This window comes from Elephantulus edwardii, unplaced genomic scaffold (assembly GCF_000299155.1).
Source record: "Elephantulus edwardii isolate Elephantulus edwardi_28Jun2011 unplaced genomic scaffold, EleEdw1.0 scaffold00050, whole genome shotgun sequence".
Lineage (NCBI taxonomy): Eukaryota > Metazoa > Chordata > Mammalia > Macroscelidea > Macroscelididae > Elephantulus > Elephantulus edwardii.
In genome coordinates, this window is record NW_006399800.1 from 1,664,855 (window position 1) to 1,691,908 (window position 27,054).

Here is a 27,054-nt window from a genome sequence, read left to right on the forward strand (position 1 = left end):
TGATGGAGGCCTCAAGAGAAAGTGTTCCGCAAACTACAGAGCAGAATTGACACAAAGTCTCCCCTCCTGCTGCCCAGGTCCTGTCCACCAACATGTCCCTGCGTGCCTGGGCCTGTGACTGAGCCTCGAAATCCCCACCATTCCCCAAAGTGGCCTCAACAACAGGACCGGAAAGCAAAGCCGAGACCTTGGAGCTGGATAAAAATAGAATGCTCCAGGCTGGGCGCTGGGATTGTCATTGTGTGAGACAAATAAGGGCGGTCTCCGTCCTGAGGCTGCCTACACGCAGCAAGAGCAGTGGACACCAAGAGGGCCGGGGCTGTGGCTAGTGTGGTCTCGGGAACCGCTAGGTCTGTCTACTGGTGGCTTGGAGAAGCATGAGCGCTGGGCCCCTTGTTAGCCACCTTTCCCCAGGCATTGGCACAAACAAAGCAGCCTCCCTCTATCTTGTCCCCACCCTGCTACCAGCATCTCACTTGTGCAGGGAACAGTTACTGGGGAATGCCAAGCAGGACCCTCGGAATGGCAGCTACAGCATCACACTCACATGCCTGATCTGTCATTTATAAGCTGAGAATCTGGGCTGGGACAGCCTGCCTGTGGACCTCCATTTCCTCATCTGCAAAATGGGGAGAATTACATCTGCCTTCGTGGGGTGTCATAAGGAACCAAATTGATGAAGAACAACCCCACTCCAGAATGAAGGGAGGGTCAGCACAGGCCGGCCGCTGTCACCATCCTTTTCTGTCCTTGAATACCAAAAGCTCTGGTCTGCCCGACAGTTCTGTCTGGTCACCTCTGCCTTTCTGATCACATCTCCCATCCAATGCTATTCGTTTACTATCTTTCAGGACCCTCCAGACCCTCCCTCTCTGAGTCTGCCTTCCATTGTGATAGCCACGCAAGTTGAAAATCTGCAGCTCCCCGAGGAGAGGGCCCAGTACTAACTCATAGGGCCTCAAATGCCCACAGCATAGCATCAACAGAAAAAGGTAAACTGTGGACCCAAGCGGTGGTGAGGATATGTGTGAGGGGGATAGAATGATCACAGGAATGTTCTAACCTACCAACTCTTAGCACCTAAAAGGCAAACCAAAGCTTACCAGGACGGATCTTCCTACCTAGGAAATTCCAAATTGCTCCCTAAATCATGTAACCTCCATAGAACTCGGTCTACTAAGTGTGAAGTTTTCACAGCAAAACCACATGGTTCTGGTTCACAGTCAAGAACAGCAAAGGCCTTCTTCTTGTCAGCTATCAGAGACCAGGGCTCTAAATTTGGGGTAGGGGCTGAACTCCAAACCACCCAGCCTCAACAGTGGTGAAAACTAATGGCCCTAGGTCTAGAGTCCTCCCAGCCTCCAGAGGGCACTCTCTGCTAGAGACCAGATGGGGGCAGCTGGGATCTCTTGGAGTGCTTTAACCTTAGGGACCCTGTGAAATAACTGTGGTACCTCCAAATGCTAGGGATGGAAGCGGATGTCAGAAAAATGCCCATCAGCCCAGACAACTGATGCTAATGCACCCCATCTAAAAGGAGTGCATTCTGGGGATTGGCAGTGACAAAAGAAACAGAAATTCAGCAATAGGTGTGAAGCCCTTAGCTTCAAAATTATACATGACTCCCATCCACACAAAAACAAAGGAAAAAGAGAATGAACTGAAATATGAACTTCTTATGTTCACCTGTGTCTTAAAGGAAAACAAGTTTTTAACCCAAAGGCAGAGAAGGCAATGCCTGCTCATAAAGGGGTCACAGAGGCCAAAGGGTGTCTCGGGAGGAGGATCCAAAAACTCAAATCTAGTATCAGCCTGCCATGAACCCAATGAATGACCCTAGAAAAGTCATGGGGAGCATTAAGAAGATATTCCAGGGAAGGATTCTGGAAACGGAAAATGGCCAGGCAGCCAGGAGTAACTAGCAAGGTGTTATTCTTAGAATCATGGGGAAAGTGGAGCAGAAAGGATGGAACTTGTGAGAGAATAGTCTCAGAGGTTCATTCAGCCCTTGCAGAGTACTGGGACACAAAGCAGTGGTGAAGAGTAGATATCCTGGAGGAGATGGCTCTGCCACAATGTGACCATAGGCAAATTACTTGATCCCTCTGATCCTCTCAAACAGTCTGGGGTTGCTCTGACATCAAGTACACAAAGAAGACTGGGGCAGAGCCCATAGAAAACACTTAGTGAACAGCTATGATAACTGTTACTGTTACTGCTGTTAAGAAATGGACATGGGGAAAAGGACGAATAACTCAGATACAGAGACCTGCTTCGACCAAGACTGAGCTGTGCCCACAAGGGATCAGGACACAGTCCCAGCCTGAGCTGACAGCCCTGCTCAGCACAGAATCAACTCCTGCTGTTCCCACTGCACTCTACTTAGAATGTCTCAAAGGACCCCCTAGATCAAGCTGCCCAACTTCCTGCTGGCATTCACATGCCCACCAACTCCCAAGGAAATCTCTCAGTTCCCAAGAAAATAATCTCTCATTCCTCAAGGAAATCTTGGCCTAGGCATTCCCCTCAAATGTGGGGAAATGAACCAACTCCTAATTACAAAAGTAGGCGGTTCCAAGCCAGGGCTCTCTCTGCTTCTCATCCCAGCACAGCCTTTGACAGTGGCACCTCACTTTGTAGAGGAACCCCCACAAGCTCTTTACACATACTCCACTGACCACCACCACTCATCTGACCCTTCACAAGAGTCCCTCCCCAAGGAGGGGAGACACTAATGAAGATAAATGTGTGATGCTCCTCGGCAGCTGGGAGCAGAGGACCCCTTGCTGAAACGAGGGGCTGTGGACTACGTGGAACTTTTTTTACGGAGGAGAAACACGGCTTGAGGGATACTTTAAAAAGGATCATCTTTTAGATTTTACTTGCACAGACCCTTCTTAACCCCCCAAGAACACTAGTAATGGAAATGTTGACAATCTCCCCACCCACACACACAAGGGATGGGAGAAAGAGGCAAAAGGAACAAGAGGGCTCAAAAAAAAACCATAAGAAAACCTTCCATCAGGCCCCTCCATCACTTGTCTCTTTCTCTGAAGTTCCAAACAACAGCAACACTCAAGGATAAGGGAGGGGGGAAAAACCCTGCCAACCTGATAATTCGCCTGGAGCAGTGATGAGCGTGCTGGTGGCCTCCGTTTCAGTGTATGACAATGTGGAATCAGATAGATCTGTGGGAGAAAACAGAAAGAACTCAGCTGGCAGCAGGCACTCCCCTCTCTTCTCTTTCCTGTGCCTCTGTGTGTGTGTGTGTGAATGTGTTTGCTTGCAAAGGGCGGGGGCCCCACACAGCCCCATGCCATGATAGACCAGGACTAGGCCAAGCCAGCCCTGGACCTCTTCTAAAAAATGCTGACTCCCTGGCACCTGAAAAAGAAAAGAAAGAAAGAAAAAAACCGAAGTTCAGGGGACCGAGCAAGTAGCAACTTGGTGCCTCCTTGGGTAAGGTTAAATTAAGCCCCTAAACAATTCATAGCTGCTGTACTTAATTACAACCATTAAAATTCTTGAAGTTGTTCCTTCTTGCTTGCTTCCTTCCTTCCTTCCTTCCTCCCGCTGAAGCTGGGGAAACTTTGTTTTAACAAGTTACCAGCCATCCTCACTCTGTCCCGTTTACACCCCTCTAATTAAGGGCTCAAGCATTTGCTCCCAGATTAACTTTATTTTTTTCCTCTCTCCCTTCTCCAACCTCCTAACATCCAATCCGGCTCACAGAGCAAGTTTCAATGCCTCGACTATTTTTTTGAAGGCAGGGTGTTGGGTGTTTTTTTTTAAAAAAGTCGTTTTAAATACTTCATATGGCATGCGTTATTTCAACGTGTGCAGGGCAGTTAAATGAGGAAGGGAAATTCTTTGCATGGAAGCTTCATTTGTTCTTGAACGTTAAACTGCTCGCTTGACAAGCCAATGCCTTCTGGGGCGGGTACACTTGGAAAATTTTTCCTGTGTTTGTGCCTCCTACCAGCAATGGGGTGTTGTCCCCCTAAGGAAGAGGCCTGTCCAGGAGGCTGAAGCCATGTTCTGTGAAGCCTGCAGCATTTTCACCATCATCTCCTTGCCCAGAGGGACCCAGGTCAGGCTCAGCCGGTCCCACCTGGCCCAAGAGAGCCACTCAAGGCCAGGATTCCTCAGACAAAACCATTATTAGCCTAGGCCCTAGAGAGCTAGAATTCCATTCGATCCTGCAGGATTTTTTTTTCTTTTACCACATGGCTTAGGGAGCGGGAAGATGAAACATTAACCAGTTTGGCCTCTTCCCCCCCCCCCTTTTTGTTTCCCACTTGCCAGATGCTGACTGGGTGTTCTTGGTTTTATTTTGATTTTGGGTCTCATGTGATCACAGAGGCTTAGAAGTGAACTGACTTTTTGTTTATGAAAATGCAACAATGCAAGGAAAAGAAAAGAATTCAAAAAAGAACTCAAACTGTTCATCAGGCTGTGCAAAAAGTTATTTTTGCTAGTAAAATATGTTAAGAGGTAAATAAAAATACGTGGAAAGTCATATTAATGGCTAAGTGAGAGCTTCTTAGAAGAGTTCTTGCATTTTAGCCCCAATGATCCCAAGGAATTCCGTCCTCAAAACGCTGGGTCTTGCAGCCACTTCTCGTCTGAATCTGTAACATCACAGGCACGCCACATCCTATTTCTTAGTGGATCGCTGTGGAGCCCACAAAGATTTTAGAAGGTTCTCAGAGGGAGTGGAATGATGGGTAGTTTCCACCTTCCACGACTTGGAAAACCCTATTACGGTGGCCAGATCCTCACATCTAGTATTTCTAGTAAGAATCTCAATGTTCAATATACCGGTGAGCTATGTATTAAAGGAACACTGCTCACCTTGATTGCTGCCCAAGATCCAATGAGATCTTGGCAGTAGCCCAGCCTGAAAGCTGGAGCCCAAATTTAAGTCCTGCCTCCATCCGCCATCTGTACTAGGGGGTTGGTAAACTTCTAGAAAGCGCCAGACAGTAAACATTTTCGGCTCTGTAAGTTAAACTTCTGCTGTAAGTCCTTAACTTTGCCACTCTATCACAAAAGCAATACTGAATAAACAGACGATACTGAATGAATAAGTATGGCGATTGGTAACAAGAAAACCTAATTTCAGGACCCTGAAATTTGAGTTACATTTCACTTTCACATGTCACAAAATATTGCTTTTTTTATTTTTTTTTTAAACCATTTAAGAACATAAGGGGGGAAAGAAAGAAGAATTTAAAAAACCCATTCTGAGTGGTGAGTCATACAAAAACAGGTGATATTCCGCAGTTTGCAGACCCCTCAACTACATGACCATGGAAGCAAGGGCCACTTCCTCTTTTTAGGCCTTGGATGTCCCCATTTGTAAAATAACTAGGACACCTGTTAGTTTCAAACCAGCTCTCTGGTGGTGCTGTGAAGGAATCCGGCTGTTAAACAAGAAAGGTCAGTGATTTGAACTCACCAGCCACTCTGAGGGGAAATTGTGTGGGAGTCTGCGTCTGTAAAGATTTACAGCCTTGGAGTTCTCAGCAGTCCTACTCAGTCCCTCATGGTTGTTTAGGTGGGATGGTAATGGCTGGATTGGTCTGAAACGGTCACTTTGCTGGGGTGACCAGTATCCTGGTTTTTCTGCTTTAATCATAAACTGGCCAATAAATTCCTCAAGCAATGAAGTCCAACATTCAAACTGAGGCGCTACATTTACTAAGAATTCTTGAATTATTTTCTCTAAGGGAACTAGAAGCCTTCTTACTGACTGGCACTAGTATGTTGACTTAAGAAATGCTGAGACAGGCTTGCAAGGGAGAGATGGGGAACCACAGAGTTGACTCGGGGCTACCCTGGGTTTCCGAACTCAGCTCTGCTGCTTATTAGCTGGGCAGCCTTTCTCCTTCATTCAGCCTAATTCTATCTCTGTGAACTGACCTCTCTAGTTCCCCAGAGAACTAAGTAAAGTTCTCCCATCCACTTCTGAGTTTTGAACCACTAACTTTGACAGTCTCTGTCCTCTTTGCTTGAGGGGATCCAATTCCTGAAGGGCCAAGTGGGCACTTCCAACCTGACAGGAGGGCTTTGAAGGAAAGCCAGACTGGATGCTTAAGCATTAACTAACATGTGAGCTCTCAGGTGATCCTGATATACTTGACTGGGAGGAAGTATGTATCGAAAACCAAACCCAATCCATATCTTGTGGTTATTTGATGAAGGTATTAGCCTGTCTCACCATTTGACTTTTAAACCTTGAGTCCCATGGGAACGGCCTGGGCCACAAAGCTGTTTCCTGGTAGTCCCCACTTGCTGAAGAGTCCTGGGATTCTACAATTCTCACTTCTCTAGCCCTAAAACCGTGCTCTGAACCCCTTATGGACAGAAACACAGAGCCATCAGGAAACAGGTGGTCTTCACGTTTCAAAACACATCTGTCTATCCCAGAATATGAGTTGGTCATCTCGCTCCTGGATTTTACTGAGACCTAGCCCATCACTGAATGAGATATACCTAACAGGACACTACCACCTCCCCTAAGCTCACCCCTAAAGCATCGTCTGTGTCTGGGCCTTTATGTGCCCAAACACATACTTTCTAAACCTTCCACTTGTTTCTGTCCAGGTAAAAAGCTGTTGATTTAAAAAAAGGAGGGTGGAGGAGGCCAAAGTCTCCTGACAAAGACTTCATATGCAGACTATCTGTCATACTACTAATTAATACACAACTAAAGGAGAGCAGCCTAGGGCTGGGGGTGGGGGTGGGGGGCAGGAAGAGATACAAATTCCAGCCCAAAGCCAATGAGATGCTTGAGTGGAAACTTATCCATCTCTGACAGGCCCGTGTTTAGAGGTCGCAGGGAGGTTAATGATGAGCGGAGGAATTTCAAGATGTAAATAGTCCACTGCAGAAGCCAGTCTGCTTTGGCCCAACCACCGGTGTGTTTGTAAAACATCACCCCCTTTCAAAGACAACCAGCCTGGCTTTCACCCCTCCAGCTGAGGCTGCGGGCCCGACTGAAGAGGAGCTCCAATGGACACAGTTCACAGGGTCGGAAGGGCAGCCCCGCAAGGACTCACTTACCCAGTGGCTTGTACTCGTCACAAGGAGACAGCCGAGAATAGGGGGGTGGCGGTGATTCTGGAAGACAGGAGAGAGCATGTCACTGCTGGGGTGAGCGGAGTTCACACCTGTGAATTTTATATCTTTTAACAACTGGTTTCCTCAGGTAATGAACCCAGTGGCCAGGAAGCCCTTCTCTCCCACCACCTCTGCTGCCCAAACTCACAGAAACAACAAACAATAATTAGGGTCAAAGCCTTAATAAGACATGGGTCCAGTTCTGTCCCCAGCCACCTTTGGCTGTGTGAACTCAGACAACTTACTATAGCTCTCTGAGCCTATTTCCTCAGATCCAAAATGGGGACAAAAATCTTTCCAACATCAGGGTTGCTGGTAGGGCAGACGGAGATAATAATGTCAAGTGCTTAGTAGAACTCAGCACTGTGGAAAGACACTTCTGTAAACAGTAACTTTTACTAGGAACTCAGATAATGTAATCCACCGAGTTTTGCTGTTAGGAAAGTCCACATCTGTCTGACAGTCCAAATCCACCACGTGCTAGATGGGCATTCTCTTGTGGAGTTGTTTTTGGGTTTTTTTCTTTCTTTCTTTCCTTCTCTCTCTCTCTCTCTCTCTCTCTCTCTCTTTCTTGTTGTGTGCCAGCAAATCAGATCTGACTGGCACAGGAGGAGATTGTCCCTCCTTCTCCAGCAAAGCATCTGGTGGATTTGAACTGTGCACTTTCAGGATTGTAGTGCAGCTTCTTGCCAGTAGGCCAGCAGCGCTCCCTTCTCTTATGAGATTTACAGCCTCTGAAAACCAGCTGGAGGGTCTTCTATGAGCTGGTTCTGACAGCAATAGTTTTGACTTTGATTACTACTATAGGGAGCTCTGGTGGCACAGTCTATAGGGAGGTGCACTGCCAACCTAAAGGCCGTTGCTCTCCAGTGGTTCAAATCCACCAGCAGCTCTGTGGGAGGAAAGATGGGCAATCTCATCTCCAGTGATTTACAGTCTCAGAAACCTAATGGAGGTTCAGTTATGCATCACACTCCATAGCAGAGTTCATTACTACAAGGATTCCTGAGAGATATTAATAGTTAACAAACACGGTTAGAACTGAAAGGCTGGAGATCCGTGTTTATGGAAAGGAACCTCAGAAGGAAGGCCTGGAGTCCTGTTTCCCCCAAAGTAGCCATTATAACCCTCATGGAGCACAGTGCTACTCTGACACATGGGTCACCATGAATCAGGAACTCTGCAGCAACTGCTCATTATATTCTTTATCATCATCATCATTATTATTACTACTACTACAAGAGACACTTCTATGCAAAGGAAATCAGAGCCAGAGTCTCCAGAACAAATGCAGGGTACTCAGTTAAATTTCTGTTTCAGCTCAATTGTTGTTATTTTGTGCCATTGAGTTGGAATCAACCAACAGCTGACCCTCTAGCAGGTTTTCGGAGGCAGTTAACTGCACAGGAAAAGATTGCTCATCCTTCTCCCGCAAAGTAGCTGGTGGATTTGAAACACAGACCTTCAGGATTACAGCACAGCTTCTTACCTCTAGGCCACCAGAGCTCCCCTTCAGCTCAATAGTGTATCTATTTTGAGTCCAGGCACCTCCTTTGCAACATCTGGGACAACCTTACACTAAAAACGACTGAAATTCAAATCAATTGTATTTGTATTCACTGTCTGTAGCAACCTCAGTCAGAGCTCTGTGTGTGCGTTTATGTGTGCACACAAACAAGCACATTAGATCGAATGTTAATGGTCTTCATGACAGAAAGGAGGAGAATGAGATTGGCTGGACCTCAAGAAACCAAATCATGCTCAGCTACCTGGCTGAAAAAAAACACACCACCAAATACAGCAGTAACTCTATCATGGAGTCGGTTCCCACTCAGCAACCCTCCAGCATGATTCCAAAGCTACAAGTCATTACAGAGACACTGCCCATCTTTCTCCCTTGGAGCAGCTGGTGGATTCAAACTGCTGACCTTTCAGTTAGCAGCACATGTTATATATACACTATGCCATCAGGGCTCCTTTAAAATAAAATAAATAAAATTTTAAAAACTCAAAAAACCCAACAGACGTCTTAAAACAGTCACTGGGGACTCTCTGCCCCAATCTCCACCCTCCTAGAGGGTAGAGAGAGGCAGAAGACAAAGCTTCTCCCCACCTTCCAGCTCAGCTCCTCTGCAATTCTTCATTGTCTCTGGTATTTTTCTTTTGGTTTCCTTTCATTTGCCTAAAATACTCCTCCTTAAAAACATATACTTTGCCTTCAGAAGAATTCCTCAGCCTCTTGCTTTACGGGAAGCAACAATTTGCTAAACTAAGTAACAATTTGCATGAATGAAATGACCCTTCATTTTCCGTAAATGAAACTAAACACCATCAAATAGCAAACTAAAACAAACTCGCAGTGGTAATAAAGCCATAATAACTATTATTAGACGGGTATCAGTAATGACACAGGGGTAATAAGTGTTTTCCACCATTATAATAAGGCACAATTAGTTAGGGGAGCATTTGTTTTGCCCTCTGCACCTGATGAGGTTTCACCTCTCCACTTCGACCAGAAGTTAACTTCCCAAAGTGAAGGCTGTGAGGTCTAGAAACAAGGAATTGTCTATGGACAAGGAGTCAGAGGAAAGAAAAAGTGAATTACAGAGTAGCCCCTGGCAGAGATACAAACATTTGCTGAACTCCTACTGCGCCTGGCACCATTCCAGGCACGCTTAATGCTATTTATTGCATTTCATTCTTTTGGATCGCAGGTACAGAATGGTTAATCCTACTCAACAAGCACCTATTTTTATATAATCTTACCTCAAAAGCAAAAAAAATAATTAAGAATCAGAATCCCGTAAATATCCCCATCACACAGATGAGAAAACTGACTTAGCCTGGGCCTCCCTCTATCCCATTCTCCCATCATGGTGGAGCTAGGATTTGGGCTCAGGTAAGCTTTCAATAAGCTCTACCCTGCCAATCAGAGAGACATCCTAGAGCCCCACCCTGCTCCTTATACTCCAGGTCCCACACAGCACAGACACAGGAAGTGCTCACTAGACTAGACACTTGTAGACAAAGACTACAGTGAAGAGAATAGTAGTATCAAGTTGGGCATATCCACGGATGAAAGTATAGGGTGATCCAAGGGAGACCCCAGAAAAGAGTCTAGGAAAGGAGCTGCTTGTCTTCAAGAAGAGCCACCTTATTCACTAGCCCTCAGGCACTGGAAGGGCCATAAGAAGTCATATTCGCGTGAGACTCATCCTTCTCAGCCTAAGAGGCACAGCCAGGAAGGGCTTGGTGCTCTATGGGAAAGGGAATTGAGACTGAGGGCTAGAGAGTAGAAGGGACTCCCCAGGGGCCAACCAGGGAGCTGGTTATGGAGTTAGAACCACAGCCAAGTCTGAGCCCTTGCCTCATGGCCTTTCCACTACTCCATTTAACAGAAAGCCTGTAATTCCTTGATCAGAGTTGCCATTAGGTCCTGCCATGTCATTCTCAGGTCATAGGAGCCCCATATGACATAGTAGAATTACTCCATAGTTTTCTTGGCTGCAGTCTTTACAGGATCCAGTCACAGATCAGAGTCTTCCTACTACAGAACAGCTGGGTAAGTTCCAACCACCAGCCTTTCTGGGTTAGTGACCAGGTGCTTAACCATTTGCACCAGGTTAGCTTTGCAAAAATCTGATTGGCTGAAGTCCTGGTCCTACATGTCAGGAATGTCTGGAAATGTGGCCCTAGCTCTGTCCCCAAATATAAAACCTGGCAGCAATGGAGAGTAGTGACTAGAAATCAAACCACTGGAAGGAATTCCAGCATCCCTTCTAGGGATTGCTTACCTGGGACCCAAAAGGTAGAGGGAAGGTAGGTCAATTGAAGCCCCCAGTGGCTGGAACCACTAGGCTTTGGGCTGTGAACTCCATCACCCATAGTCACACCTAACTTGGAGGTGCTAATGTGAATGATACACACAGAAATCTAGGAACTTGAAATGTTAAACTGGTGAGGAATTACAAAGTTTACAAGGGGAACTCTCTCAGACTCCAACGGCTCCCCCAAAACCATGTACACAGAACTGTCTACTAAACTAGCTACCATGAGGGAGCTAATAATGAAATTCATTCTAAGCAAGTGAAAAATTAAGGTTTATAGACTCCTCCCACTCCCACCTGGTGGTCTAATCCACTAGCTGATGGACAATCTCCCTTCTGTGGTTTACTACCTTTGAAAACCCACTGGAGGGTTAGCTATGGGTCGGTTCTAATTTCAAGGTGTACACAACATCCCTATAAATCACTGGGATTTATAACACTGAAGTAGCAGCTGCCTTGACTCAACTGCTCTTAACTCACCGGTGACCAAGGCCCAACCAAGAAGCCCAGACCAAGCCCATGCTTCCAGGTAGCTGCAGACATCACTCTCCCTTCAAGCCAAAGAGGAAAGCTAATTGTGAACCAACACCGAGGACATTTTAAAAGAGTTACAATTCTCATACTCTAGTAAAGTCTACAATTCCATGGGGTTTAGTATTTTCAAAATTATGAAAAAAGCACTACTCTTAAATCATTTTCATCCCTCAGAAAGAAATCTCAAACCCATCAGAACTCATTCTCATTCCTCCCCTGTACCACCCCCAATTTCTGTCTCTAGATTTGCCTATGATGTATGTTACATATAAATGGACTTAGACAATTCATGATTTTGTGTCTGGCACCTTTCATTAATAATGTTTTCAAGGCTCCATCCATATTATGGGGAGTCAGTATTACACTCCTTTTTACAGCTAAATAAAATTGCATTATACAGTTGTTTTCATCTTGGAACTTTCATGAATAATGCTGTTATGAACAACAAAAAACAGCAACCCCCATGGCCAGGCCCCTGGAAAAATGGGGACCCAAGATGTTCAGACAGGTACAGAGGGCTACTCAGTGAGACAGACAAAATCAGAGCCCAATACCCTCTTAGAAGTTGCCTATAAGGACTTGCAAAGGTTGAACTGGTTTTTTAAATAAATTTTGTGACAAACTTAGTAGGGGATAACTCCTGGAGCTCAATGGCCCTTTAAAAAATGGACACGGGACAAAGAGAGAAAGACCCAGAAATTCTGACCCCTCAGATATCCAACCTCAGGCATTAACTTAAAAAATGGCCTCAAACTTCATCCAGAGGCAAGAGCAGTCTGCCAGGGACCGAGTGTACCAGAAGGCAAGGTGCAGCTGAGCTCAACCCAGACATGCCTGTGCTTCTGGTGAGCCCCCAGGGAGTACCTCAGCCTTTGGGGATCTAGACCTTAATTCTAAAGCCAGAAAGAGTTCACAGCCTCTCCCACTCCCTGGAAGTTTCTGCTCGGGACACTTCCCTCCACCCCTGTTTCTGCAGACCATCTTACTTAGTTTCAGGATCACCATTGCCTTCTCTCCTTTCTCTTCTCCAGATCAGTGGCCTTGGATAAGGAGGGGGTCCCCAAGGCACCCATCCCTTCCACTCTCAGCCCAGAAGGCTCAACCCCCAGCCCCAGGGTGGGAGACTCAAAAAAGGAGCCCCTGGCGCTTTAAGGCTGGCTGAGCCTAATTGCCCAGATTCCCCTGGCAGCCAGATAAACAGCGCAGCCGGCTGGCGCCAGCAAGAGGCAAACTGCACATTATCACCCCTTCCTCACCTCTGAGGAGGAGCTGAGGGGCCGGCCAGGCGGTGGAGGGGCCGCCCGAGAGCTGGGCAGGGCGGGGCAGGGGCTTGGAAGCCTAACTTGAAATCGATCTCATTTCAAAGGGATAATGCCAGGCCAAATAAAAGGAAAAACTTTCTAGTCCATTCTAATTCCTATAGTCCTGGCCTGGGAACCCTGTGTTTTCCTAGGCGGCCTCCTCCAGTCATTTAGAAGTTCTCTCTAGAGCTCTGTCTCTCTTTCCCTGGCACAATTTCGATAATAGTAATTTACTGAATATAATTACAGAAAAAAAAAGTGGTAAAGCAAAGAGCAGGAGATTTATTCCAAAGTTAATGGATACTTTCATGAGAAAGGAGTTCTCTAAACACAGGTTAGAGCTGTGATTAAAGTATTTCTCCACATTTCCGTCCACATAGGCACCCACAGAGCTCAGGGAATAGAGCTTTTCCTGGGACAAAAAGGCACACAAAAGGGAGGCAGAGTGGCTTCCCTGGGGGTGGGGTGGCCAGGAGGCTGCAGGACAGTGCCCTGGTCAGAAGCTAGCCTGAGAGAGGCTCGTCTGCACAGGAACCAAGTTTTTTAAGCCAGCCTGGGAACAGAGGACACAGAAACCTGTGTCACCTGGAGTCCTGACTATGAGACCTGTCACCTGTCCAATCTTTTCACTTTAAAGCTTAGAAAAGTGGCTCTGAGAGGTGAAACTTGCCCCAAAGGGAGCAGAGCAGGTTCTTTTAAAGTGGTTCCTCTCACTGGGGTTCCTTGAGAGGATGGGCTGGGCTGACTGAGACCAGGGGGTGTCTAAAGTCAGTCTGCTGGGCATTTTCTACTTATGTGCCTAGTGTGTCCATCAGTCTGTCTGTTGGCCCTGAGACCCAGTCCTCTTCCTCAGAGCCCTGGAAGAAGCAGTCTCCTTATCAGGATGCGCACCACTGAACTTCAGCTATGCACCCGCCCAGCCAGGGGAGCCAGACTGGCGGCAGGGCAGCAGCGGACTCTCCCAGTTCTCCGTCCCCAAGGCCCAAGCCATCAAGTAGGGAATGAAGCAAGAAGACCAAGCTGGCGCCTACTGTAAACTCCTTCCAGACCATTAGCACTCCGGCACCAACATCCATGGTCTAGTGAAGTGGCAGGAGAGTACCTTAGGGCGACAGCCCTACAGTAGCACCTCCTTCTGGAGGAAGTAGCCAGTTGAGACCCAGTCAGTGCTTAGTCTAGAATTAGATGTGGAGTGTGTTCCTAGAGCCACTTGCACTGACCTGTAGGGAAACTAAAGGAGGGAACTTGGTCAAGGTCAAGGTGGTGATTACAGGGGGTAAACAGCCTATGCCTGTATCTGTGGTACATTCCTCTAGAGCTTGTCTGATGTCCCTCAACCTCATCTTCTCAAAGTCCACCAGACTCAATCCAACACCCAAATGGACTTGCAGAAGTGGTGTGGTGGGGAGGGAGGATACTGTCTGTTCATCTCCAACTTTTTTCCCCTCCTCCCCTTTCAGCCCACCCACCTGAGTTTGCTTGGCACCTTGACTCTCAGCTGGCTGAGGACCTCCCATGTCCTGTGGACAGACTCACTGACCTGGCCCTGACCACTCCTCTTCTCCCCCCATCTCTGCCCCATCTCCCCTATAAGTATATGTTTGCTGAGGGTGTAGATTCTACTCCTAGTTCCACTCTCCCCATAAAGCACAGTGCTCAACAAGTTTTCTGCTGGCAGACTGAAGCGGCCAGAAAGAATAAGCACCAAGGGAGCTCTGATGGCCTAGTGGCAAGAAGCTGCACTGCAATCCCAGAAGTACAAGATTCGAATCCACCAGGTGCTCTGCTGGAGAAGGAGGAGCAATCTCCTCTTATACCAGTCAGATCTGATTTGGCAGTGTACACACACAAAAATAATAAAACTTTAAAAAAAAATTTAAAAAGAATAAGCACCAAGACCTTCTGAAGGATCCAAGTGGACCCCACTAACCCATCACCCACCAAAAGAAATTACCAGGGATGGGGCAATGACAATAGGGTCCTTTCCACAGAGTTAGGTTAGAGGCAGGAAAAAGGGAGCCCCTTTCATGGGTAAGAGTAAGAAAAACGAAATGTAAAGATGGTCTCCTGGAAGTCCCTAAACTGGAGCTGGAGTGACCACAGATTGCAGGGTACACAGCGTAGCCCCTATCAGAGATGGATCTCCCCACCACATACTCTTCCTCTCTTTAGGAACCAACCAGTACCTGACACACACACAAAAGACACCTGGGATAAATCCCTGATTCCCCTTCCCAACCATGAGTCAGAAGGCCTGTAATGGAACCCTCTCTGTGTTCCCTGGCTGGGTGCAGGCTCTCTAGGGGAAAGAGGAGACTTAGGACTCTGGGCTCTCTGGTACCCAACACTCTCCAATCTCCTGCCTGCAGAACCTCCAATGCTGCCCAAAGGACTCAGTACAATTCAAAGAAGGCAGAGAATAAAAATGTGCTTTGTGGCATGCAGAGTTGGCACAGGAAGTATTTACTGCAAACTGCTGACCCAGCTGGAGCCTCTGGTGGCCCTCACCTCTTTGCTCTAGCACCCAGGGAAGCAAGTTTGGAGGTTGGGGAAGGATGTGTGTGTGCACGCACAAGCACACACGTGTGTAAACGGCACAGGAAATCCCAAGAGAACAAAGAAAACCAGGGATCTTTCTCAGAAGTCATAAAATAGCTGGCCTTCTCCCATTCACCGGTGCCTCGAGGACCCTGAGAATGAGGACCCTGAGAATGCGTATTCGCAACTCCATTTAAAAAAATAAATAAAAGGCTGGAAACAAGAATTGATGCGGGAGTACCCTGGCATCTGACACCCAAAGGATGCTGGGCACAAATAGGGTGGTATCCGGTCTGAAAGGTTATCCAACAAAAGCTTTCTCCCAAGTTTGCAAAGGTACAAGCCTGCAATTTACAAGCACTTCTGAGTCTAGCCTTGATTTGCCTACACCCAGTTTCACTATTTACATCTATCTACTAACAACGTGGGTGAAGGAAAAGGCACACATATGCTAGGGGGCCTGGGCACAGAGGCATAGGGGACAGGGGTACCCCCTGTTGCCTAGAGAGTAAGGAGTTGCACTGCCAACCCAAAGGGCAGTTCAAATGCATCAGCATGCTGCGGAAGAAAAAATAGGCAAACTAATCAGCCTCCGAAAACCATCTGGAGACTCTATGAGTCAAGTCCGACTTGACGGCAGTCAGTTGACCTGAGGAGGAACTCAGAAACCATCCACTGTTGCCCCTCTCCAGAGCCCAGCTGTCTATAATTCTGAGTCTATTCCCTTCCACTGTCTAAGAAGCTGGATCCTGCATTAGGTCCCTAAGGCTGCATAGAAAAAACACCGTGCACCCTTTAAGTCTGTTGGAGCTTCACAATGAGGTTGCCATTTGATGTGGGGGTCTCAAACACCCACTCTGGCTCTTCTTCCCAACTCCCGCCCGCATAGGTGAGGACAAGAGCCTAGCCTCACCTTTACTGGAGACTTTCACACCCCAGAGGTCCCAAAGGGCGCATCTACAGTTCAGCCCACTCGAAATATCACTGACAGACGGGGAGAGGGTGGCCCAAAGGCCGTGCAGGATGCGCTCACCTGGCCCGCAGAGCCGGCTGAAGTGGTAGGGGTTGCAGCACACGGTGGGCCCGTCAGCGGCGGCGGTGAAGCTGTGGCAGCCGCACAGAGGCTTCAGCTCCACGGCGTGCTGCAGGTCGGGCCAGCGGAAGAGACGGCCGAGCAGCAGCTGCGGCGGCGCGGGCTGGCCGCCCAGGCGGAGGTCAGCGCGCGGCACCAGCACGCAGCCGCCCGGCACGCCGCCGCGGGACTCCACCGCCTCCAGCAGCGTGTCCAGAGAGCGCTCCTTGAGCCTCTTCAGCAGCGAGTACGTGACTGTCTTGAGTTCCTGCTCGAGCAGCAGCAGCCGCGAGCGGGCTTCACGACTCCGCCCGCCTCCAGGGGGCTCCAAGGCAGTCCCGGCCAGGGGGTCGGTGGCCTCCCGGGGCGCGCCGGCGGCGTCCCGCTCCGAGAACAGACAGCAAGTCACCGTCTCACAGTCACTCTCCGGCAGCCAGCCAGGGCCTCCTGGCTCTGCTACTTCCAGCGGGGACCCCCCAGCACTAGCCCCCAGCTCCGACATGGGCCTCGGGGGTGCCCCTGCGCGCCGGCGTCTCCCCGCGCCCTGGGCACCTCGCTGCCCCACCGCGTCCCGGGGCCGCCGCGGGGCTACCGGGCGGACTTCGGAGCGGCTGCAGCCTCCGCCTTCTCGTGCCCGCGGGGCCAACTCAGCTCGGCTGCCCAAGCTCCCATCCTCGTCGCCGCCGCCGCCGCCACTGCCGCCGCCTTCCTCCCGGTCGGGAACCACACGACTTCGCCAAAGTCGCCGCACCAGCCCCGAGCGTTTGGACCTGAACATACGATATCCTTTGGCGCCAGGGGTGGGAGGGAGGCGGTCTCCGGTTACCGGGGGTCCGTTCCCTCAGAGAGGCGCAGGCTGCGCGGGCCGCAGCCCCACATGAAGCTCCGTCGCCGCAGGGCGCCGTGCAGACCGCGCACAGCTTGTCGTCGAAGGGGCGCCGCAGGGCTGCAACATGAGGGAGCTCGCCGGGGCGGGACGGCCGGGCCAAAGCGGCCGGGAACACGCGCTCGCCGAGCCGCTGTCTGCGCTGGGCCAGCGGCTACATGGACCCCGGCGGCACGGCTGCTCAACAACGCCAGCCCCCGAGTTTTAAGGGGGCTGCAGGCACCGCGCCGCCAGAGAGATCTCGCATGGGCCCGCAAGCCTTCAAAAGTTGCGCCGCTGGTCCATGAGCACAAAGCGCTCGAGCCGAACCCCCTAAAAGTTTTTAAGAAGCCCTGCCTCCAAAACCCAAGAGCTTAACTACATGGGCTTTTCCCTGCAGGATCCGAAAGGCAGGCTTGTTAATAACCTCAGCTCACTTCTTAAACTCTGCAAAAGGAAAAAAGAGACAGAGAGAGGAAAAAAAAAAACACAAAACACCTCAAAACAAAACCAAAATCCTTGGGTTTGCACGCACGTAAAGATCAACTCCGTCTCAAGTCCAGGAACTAGATGCACTTGAAGCGAGTTTCTCCTGAACGCGGTGTCAACACATGAGTGGAACTGTAAAAAATCCCAAGAGCTGCTAGGAATCCTCAGTTTAAAATGCAATCCATCGAGGCAGAGGTTGCAGCCTGCCGCACGCTGCGCTCGGGCGCTCTGGGCGCCGCGGCTGCCGAGGTCGCCCCCCACCCCCCTCCACAAAAAAGTGTCTCCCGGTGGCCCCGCGGGCCCGGCGAGATCTGGCGAGGCAGCGCCCGGCTCTTTCTCTCGGCTCGGCTCCCCTGCTCGCTCCCCAGTTCTGCTTGCTCTCTCTCTTTTTTGTTCTCCTCAAACGCACACTGAGGGCCCCCGGAGGAGCGCCGCGGAGTCATTGGCTGCCTCCCATCATATGCCAGTCTAGACACTTTGGCGGCTCCGCGGCGCTGATTGTTGCGCAAACAAGGTTTCAAGTTTCTTAACTCTTAAAGGAGAACACGTCCCATTGCAAGACCCGAGGCTCCAAGGGGCTGGCTCCCGGGGCGGGCCGAACCCCGGCCCCCGCCCGCCCCGGCACCACCGCCCCGGGCCTGACAGCGCCCACGGGCCGCACTTGGGCTCATGTTGCGCCCCAGGCACGGATGCAACAACGCGCGCGCGCGCACACACACACACACACTGTTACACAAACCACAGGAGAGCGCGCAAGGACCTGGCGGATCTGCTTGATACTCATACTCAAAAAGGGCGCTTTGCTTCTTTCTGGCTTGTGCACAAACTTAAAAGCAACACTTCACGTTATTAGAGTTGGTCCAAGTCCCTAACCCCGAGAAAGCTAGTAAAAATGGGTGTTCTTGTGGGCCTTCCTGGCGTTAACCACTTGGGAACAGGGGAAAGCTACAGCACGGACACACCACACCCCCTGCACAGGGTCGGGGGCCGCTCTTCACAGCCAACCCCGGGCTCCCCGGAAGCTTCGCGCAAAGGGATTCCAGGTTTATAGGAGGTGAGGAATTGGAAAGGACGCGGTAGAAGCACGTATTTTCTCCTAGCAGGCTTCGATCAGTCTCCCGGGCCCTCTTGAGCTCCCTGCAATCTCAGGACCCCTTGCGGCCAGGTGCTTTCAACCCTGCTTCTCCCACATTCTCCAATTGTCTCTGTGGTGCAAAGAATGATATGAGTAAGGGTCGTGCTTTTCCTAGCCAAGTTTTATCACGTAAATGGGGTATGGATTGAGGGAATGGGTCCCACAAGGCCAGGTCATGGATGCGGGGGTCGAGGACGCGGAGGGCGGCCTGGCACGGGAAGGGTTAAAGCCGCTCCTGCCCCTGGAGCCGGCGCGGCGGGGTACCTCCTCGGGCGCGCTAGCTCGTCCGAGGGTGGCAAAAGTTCAAGCTTGTAAAGTCGGGATTGGTCCCGCGCGGAGAGAAAAAAAGGCCTGGTTCCCCCTCCCCCCCAGGGCACGGCGCTGATTGGCCCGGCCGCTGGGCGGGCACCGCCCTCTCCCCAGCGCGCGGCGGTCCCGCCCCCCAGCGTAGCGCCCCGCCCCTTTCCGGGCAGGAGCCCGACCCCGCGCTGAATGAAAGAAATTCCGCAACTCTCATTGGCCCAGTGCTGGGCGCTGTTGTCCGGTGGGGGCCGGGGGCGCCGGCGCGCGAGTCCCCCTCGGGACGCCCACGTGTGGGGTTGGCGTTGTGAGTACTGTAGTGCAAGTCCCCGGCCCGGTGTCTGTGTGTTCGCTGGGGGAAGGGCCGGATTTGCTGGAAGGCTCGAACCATTTGCCTGGCGTTACCTGGAGCCAGGTACTGTTGTTCTCTCCGCGCTCCCTGGGAGTCGCTGTTAACTCTCCACGGAGCAGCATACTGAGAGGCGTCCTCTGCCACTATGGCCAAATCAAAATTGCTTTCTGCGTCTCAGTTTCCTGTCCAAAAATAATGGGGATAATGATGCCTGCCCTGCGCACTTCACAATGTAAGAAATAGTGTGCCCTTGAAGTGTTCAAATGTCTAGTGGACCGCAGAAATGAAAAGTTCACAAAGTGATCACACCTAGTTAACCTTGCAGATCAGAAAACATGACGCACACCCCAGAAGTCTCTTTAGTGGCTCCTTTTAGTCACTTGTCTCCCAGAGAAATTAGCCTTAAAATACAAAGGATGTATGTAAATCTATGTAAAGTGTTTCTCAGATTATGTGCTGATTTATAGATTACAGTAATAATTTTATTGTTGGCTGCTGTGAAGTCAGCTGCCTCTTGATGAGCCCATACACAATAAGATAAAATCTTAGTGATTCATAGGGTTTTCTTTAAGTTTCTTTTAGGTAATCTACCCACCTTTCTTCCTAGTCTGTCTTAGTCAAGAAACACCGTTCCTGTTAGCACCACAACAAGCTGTAAAATTAGTGCTTTTGTAACATCATTACTATGTGCAAGTGTTGCATGGACTTATCCATTTATTTCTCACAACAGCAGAGAGCCCTTCACCACCATGGAATGATTCCAACTCATAGAAACCCTGCAGGCCAGAGTACAAGGGTTTCTGAGGCTATAAATCTTTGCAGGAATAGAATGCATCGACTTTCTCCAAAAGAATGGCTGGTGGATTCCAGTTTTCTACCTTTGGTTAGCAGCCCAAAGCTTATCCCAATACCACCAAGGCTCAGTCCTGATTGTTGTTAGATGCTGTCAAGTTGAGTATGACTAATAGCAACCCTAGGAACAACAGATCTGAACCCTGTGCCAGACTCACCATCTCTGACTCTATTGAACCGATTGGTGCAGTCACTGTGTCATTCAACATGGTTGAGCATCTGACCAACCTTTCTATGCATTAAATAGCCTCTCCTAGCAACAAACATATCCAAAGTGTGAGAAAGGAAACTTCACTCTCTGCCTCTGAGGAGCTCCTTGGCTGCACTTTTCCCAAGACATACCTGTTTGGTTTTTGACAGTCCGTGGGATATTCAGCACTCTCCTCCAACTTTACAGCTCAAAGGCATCACTTCTTTTCCTGATATTCATATTCATCGTCCAGCTCTTAGATGCATAGCAAGTGATTAAAAAGACCATGGTCTCAATCAGGCTTACCTTAGTCTTGAAACTATCAATCCTGATGGATGCTATTATCTCAATGTTACAGATAACTTGCCTTTTTCATTTGCCATTAAAATGAGCTAAAGATACTATCAGAATGCAAAACCCCATTGGTGGCTAACCAAAAGGTTAATGGTTTGAACGCACCAAGGGCTCAGCTGTAGGACAGACCTGGCAATCTGCACCCATAGAGATTATAATCTCGAAAAACCCCACAGGATCCCCATGAATAGAAATGGGCTCAGTGGCACCTACTACTGACATGTTCACCCCTAAGGGCTAGGAAGTAGTATGTAGGTCTTTATTCTCCAGGCACAACCTTCAAAGCAATGATTTTCAAAATGTGATCTTAGAGGAGTTTTGGGATTGGTTGACCTGCCAGCTGTCCGATTCTCCCACTCGTTGTTGATCTTTTTCCTTTTCTACAGCATGCCGAGATAAACTGCCTTTCTTCACTTAATTAAAAAAATAAAAATCTATCTTAGAGGCTACCTACATTGGACCCGCTGTATCAGAATGAAATATGTGAGGCCTACTCTGAGACAACACAGAATAACACTCTAGTGAGCTCTGGTGGCCTAGTGACAAGAAGCTGCACTATAATCCTGAAGGTGCATGTTTTGAATCCACAAGATGCTCCACTGGAGAGAGAGGAGCAATCTCCTGTGCCTGTCTGATCCGATTTGACGGTACACAATAAGAAAAAATAAATAAATAATTTTTTTAAAAACAAAAAACAACGCAACAACATTCTGTGTATAAGTATGGTTGTTACTACCATTTTACAGCTAAAGATACTGAAGCACAAAGACATTAAGTCATTTGCTTAACTTTGTAGTTAGTGGCAGCGATGGGATTTGAACCTAGCCAGTCTGATGGGAATAAGGAGTATATGGGTATGTGTAATGTGAAGTAAAGGAAATGGTACAGGATACAGGAGGGATGGTACAGCACAGCCTTCCACCAGGCAGGACCAGAGGGGCTTTCAGGATTGCTCAGCACAGACCTCTGGAGGCAAGAGTGTGTACTGTGGCTCCTGCCTTCTCATCAGCCCTCCCTGGACTCAGCAGGGTACCTGGAGAAACTCCCTGAAGGATGCTGGGCCTGTGGAGCTTGTGCTGCTGGAGCCTCAGGCCAGGAAAGGTTTAAGCAGTGACATTCTTCTCTGGACAGTAATTTCAGTAAAGTTTAGCCTCTGCTCCTGTTCAAATGGAGATGTGACACTGAGGTACAAGAATCCAAAGGTGGGGTTGGGGGATGATGTTAATAAGAGCACCAGCTGGATGTACTCCCGCCATACACTGAGATGAGTCTGGTTCACTGAGTTCAGTACTAAGCCTCAGGGTTCTCATCTGTAAAATGGGAATATGAATCATGCTGAGAAGTTACCAAGATTAAATGCAAAAGGGCTTAGAGTTAGCCCTCAATACTGAGTGGAGGTGGTGTTAGGAAGGGAAGGTAGGACAATGACAGTCCCTTTGTGCTTATATTGTCACATTGCATTTGCATTGCATTACAATGGCACGTCCTGTCCAACCCAGCACTGCTGTGAGTTGTGGCCACTAGAGGGTGTGATGAGCAGTGGGGCCCAGCAGGGCAGTGCTGTGGAGTTGCAGCATAAGGACAACTTTCAAAGCCTGCAGGCAGACAAGCTCCAGTTCTCTGGGGTGGGAGAGGAAGAACCCACAGGCTAGCCCCAAATGACAACCCAATAGTCCTATCTGCTCACCCTTACTCCTCACTTTTCATCTCACACAGGCCTGAGAGGTTAGACCTCCCAGATTCAAAGTTGTCCCTTGTCTATTGATCCAGTACTGCCCCCAGAGCACCCTGGACTTCCCCATTGTAGCACCTAGCATAGATCATAACCATGTGGTCCCTTGGATCTGCCTCTGCCTCAGGAATGTCAGCTCCTGAGGGCCAAGATGGTGCAATTACCAACACAGATCCCGTACGGCAGCATTGAGGGAGCGGAATAAGAAAGCAGGGCCATTTGATTCTGTTTCATATGTGCCATCGAAGAAGCCAATTCACACCAGACAGCCTTTACCTTACCTCTATCCCTGACACAACTCCAGTCACATAGTCGGCACTCAAGAAATAAGTGTGAGTGGTTGAATTGAAGTCACTCAAGTCCCAGGTCTGCACACCCATCCCTGTGCCAAGAGATAAGAAGGGTTTCCAAATAGCAATAATAATAATAATAATATGAAGATCCTATCAAGCACTTACAAGTACTATCATAGAACACCCCCCCCCCATTAACACAATAAATAAGATGTTATCCGTAGCGGTTGCTTTTCAAACTTTTTCAAGTCCTACCAGCTGATGGAGAAATGTGGGGTCAGGATTGGTGGACGATTTATCAACAATCTGCGTTATGCGGATGACACAACCCTGCTTGCTGAAACTGAGGAGGACCTGAAGCGCCTGCTGCAGAGTGTCAAGGACTGCAGCCTACAATATGGATTGAGGCTCAATGTCAAGAAGACAAAGATTCTCACCACTGGACCAATTGGCAGCATCAGGATGGATGGTGAAGAGATTGAGATTGTACACAGCTTTAGTTTGCTTGGCTCCATAGTCAACAGTCTTGGCACCAGCAGCCAGGAAATTAAAAGGCGCATTGCCATGGGAAAGTCTGCTGTTAGGGACCTCTCCAAAGTGCTGAAGAGCAGTGGTGTCTCTCTGGAGACTAAGGTGCGTCTGATACAGGCCATGGTCTTCACAATCACCTGTTATGCATCAGAGAGTTGGACAATGACCAAGGAGGATAGAAGGAGAATTGATGCCTTTGAGCTGTGGTGCTGGAGAAGAGTACTGAGAATACCATGGACTGCTAGGAAAACAAATAGATTTGTCCTGGAGAGGGTTAAACCGGGTGGCTCCTTGGAGGCAAGGATTCTGAGGCTCTGTCTAACTTAGTTTGGACATGTTGTGAGGAGAGACCGGTCCTTGGAGAGGGACATCATGCTTGGGAGGGTGGAGGGACGGCGCAGGAGAGGAAGGCCCTCTATGAGGTGGATTGATTCAGTGACTGGGATAATTGGGATGGGAGTGTCAGAGACAGTGCGATTGGCACAGGACAGAGTGGAGTTTAGGGCTGTTGTACATAGGGTCGCTATGAGTCGCAGGCGACTCGACGGCACATAACAACAACAACAACAACCAACTGATGACTGCCATGTGTTTCAGAATTTAACTGTAGGTTCTACACTGTCCAATGGCAGTGATCTTTTGGAAGCAGATCTCCAGGCCCTTCTGGCATGCCTCTGGGTAGATTTGAACTCCCAGCTTTTCTGTGAATTGAAGAGTATTTACCCATTTACATCACCCTGAGACTTCTGTATTGATCCTACTCTAGTTGGTTGACATTGAGTTAATTCTGACTTGTGGCAACCTCATGTATGTAGAGGAGAACTACTTCTGAGGATTTTTAAGGATGTGACCTTTTGGTAGCAGATTATTAGGACAGTCTTTCACGGGTGGATTCAAACTGCCAACCTTTCATCTAGTAGTCATGCACCCAAGGAATCCATGTTCTTGTTAGACCCATTTTTAAATTTTTTTTTTAAGAAGAGGAAATTAAAGAGGTGAAATAATTTGTCTCTGGTCATAAGCAGGCAGAGTTGGGACTTGAACCCAGGACTGCTTGAGTTGTTTATTTTATTAACACCTGGTCCTAGCAAAGAAACCATGGTCCTTTGCTCTTGGGAAGTTTCCACACTAGCTGGGGAGACACAAGGCACAAAACAGCAGAGATAATGCAAGAGCTTGTTTCTGGAGGACAAGGAGGCAAATACTAGGAATTCCTACTTACAGCCTACTTACATATATATATATAGCCTGCCCCTTTGGAAGTCAAATCTACTAGAATAGTGTGGGCCTAAGTGAAGAAGTTGAGGGACCCTTAGACAATGGTCAACAAGCCTTCTGAAGTTCTGAGCATGTATCCAGCCGGAGGTTCTCTTAAAGCATGCGCTTATGGGTGATTGGAAGTTTGTACTCATTCAATACTTTCACTAAGCACCTATTGGCTGCCAAGTCCTGATCGAGGTGCTAGGAAGCCTTCAGTAAGATAAACACAAATCCCTGAACTCCAGGAGTCTAGTAGGAGAAACAGACCATAAACAAAATAAGCAGATGTACAGCATATTAGTAGGAGTGATGAGGTAAACAATAAAGCAGAGAAGAAAGGAATGCCAGGCGATGGTAAGTTGTATTTGAAGAAAGTCTTCAAGGTGATGAGGGAACTCTCTCATTGTCACCAAGTTGGAGTGGACTCATAAATGATGCTCCATTCAGTTTCTGAGACAGTAAATTACATGGGAGAGGATTGCCCGTCTTTCTTTGTTGGAGCCTCTGGTAGATTCAAACTGTCATGGAAGTACAGCTTTTCAATTAGTAGTACAACTTCCTATGGACTAGGCTACCAGAGCTCCCTATGAAAGAACCAGCTTTGACTAACTGGAGGCAGAGTGTCTGGGGCACACAAAGCAGCAAGTGAAAAAGCCCTAAGATAAGAGTGGGTCTGGCATGTTACAGGACTATCAAAGAAGCTCGTTGGCTGGAATAAAGTGAATGAAAGATGAGGTCAGAGAAATACTAGGAGGCAGATTGTAAACAGTCATACAGGCCACTGTTGCTGGGTCATGGGCTTGTTCTCTGAGCCGGCTGGGAGCTCAGGAAGGTTCTGAGAGAGCAAAAGACGTGATCTGCCTTCTATTACCAGGCTCCCTCTAGCTGCCATCTGGAGAACAGACTGCAGGGACCTGGTGGGAGCAGGAAGCCCAAGAGCAGGACCTGGGAGAGGTTGTATTGGTCTGGACAAGGGCAGAAGTGGTGGAGGTGGAGAGAAGTGGCTGGATCCTGGGCATATTTGACTATAAAAATCAGTATGATTTGCTATATCACAATTTTGTGAGTATAGGAGAACATCTGAGCAGCTTACCCAAGTGGATATTTGCTTAATTTTTATCAATCAGATCAGGATTTTTATTTAGCCTAGTGATAAGTGGCAAACAAAAACAAAGAAACATGGCAAAAAGCTGCACTGCAATCCCAGAGGTATGCAGTTCAAATCGTCCAGATGCTCTGCTGTACAAGGGGCAATCTCCTCCTGTACTGTCAGATACAGTTTGATGGTACACACACACAAAATAATGAAATAAAATAAAGAAACAACAACAACAAAAAACAAACCCTGGGGCAACATCCTGCCCTACAGAATAGTTCCATTTGGAATTGAGTTCCATTTGGTCTATAGGGTTTTCTTGACAGTAATCTTTACAGAAGCAAATCACTAGGACTTTCTTCCAGACTGCCACCTGGTGAGCTTGAACCAACCTTTGGGTTAGTAGCCAAACCATTAATAGTGCAAAAAATTTCCACCATTGCTATAATCTCAAGTCAGGACCAACTCATAGCTGACCCTCCAATGAGTTTTCAGAGGCTGTTAATCATAACCGAGGCAAATGTTCATCTTTCTCCTCCAGAGCAGCTAGTGAATTCCATTTGTGTGACTTTGCGTTGGCAAAACAAATCCTTACCAATAGCCTACTCAGAGCTCCCTTCATATGCAGTTGTTCTTGTTGTTAGATGTTGCCAAGTTAACTTCCACTCATAGCAACCCTATGAGCAATGGATCTAAACCCCACCCTATCCTGTGCCATCTTCATCATCTCTGATATAATTAAGCCCATTGTGCAACCAGGATTCCTTGAAATCACAAGTATGCTAATCATACTCTCCCTCTCATTGCCATTGCATCAGAACCAATTCATAATTGACCTTCCAGGGCAGTTTCAGAGGTTACAAACCACGTGAGAGGAGATTGCCCATCTTTCTCCTACAGAGTTGCTGGTGGATTCAAATCGGGTGAAAGGTTCGTCTTTAGTTTAGCAGTACAACTCTCTACAAAATACGCCACCAGAGTTTCTAGTCGTATTTATCACATTAAAGTAAATATAGAAAATACAGTCTATTTAACACACTTTATAATCACGTAGTTGCTCTGTGCTATGCCAATTCACAAATCACTTTATCCCTCAATAAACCTCTTCTGCCTTTGTTGTTGTTGTTGTTATGTGCCATCGAGTCATTTGCGACTCATAGCGACCCTATGTACAACAGCCCTAAACCCTGCTCTATCCTGTGCCAATC

The 27,054-nt window shown here is 48.4% G+C and overlaps 1 protein-coding gene and 1 pseudogene across 1 annotated transcript in view; one reads left to right on the forward strand and one right to left on the reverse strand.

The window, feature by feature from the left end:
- Positions 1-18,115, reverse strand: part of SMAD6 (SMAD family member 6) — a 105,506-nt gene extending 87,391 nt beyond the window's left edge. Inside the window, exons 1-3 of the mRNA XM_006886631.1 lie at positions 16,359-18,115; positions 7,069-7,125; positions 3,111-3,188 (exon numbers count right to left, since the gene is read on the reverse strand). Of these exons, the coding sequence (XP_006886693.1) occupies positions 3,111-3,188; positions 7,069-7,125; positions 16,359-17,175 (952 nt within the window). The 5' untranslated portion in view covers positions 17,176-18,115. The remainder of the gene's footprint in view (positions 1-3,110; positions 3,189-7,068; positions 7,126-16,358) is intronic.
- A 946-nt stretch (positions 18,116-19,061) lies between these two features.
- Positions 19,062-27,054, forward strand: part of LOC102849462 — a 20,874-nt pseudogene continuing 12,881 nt past the window's right edge.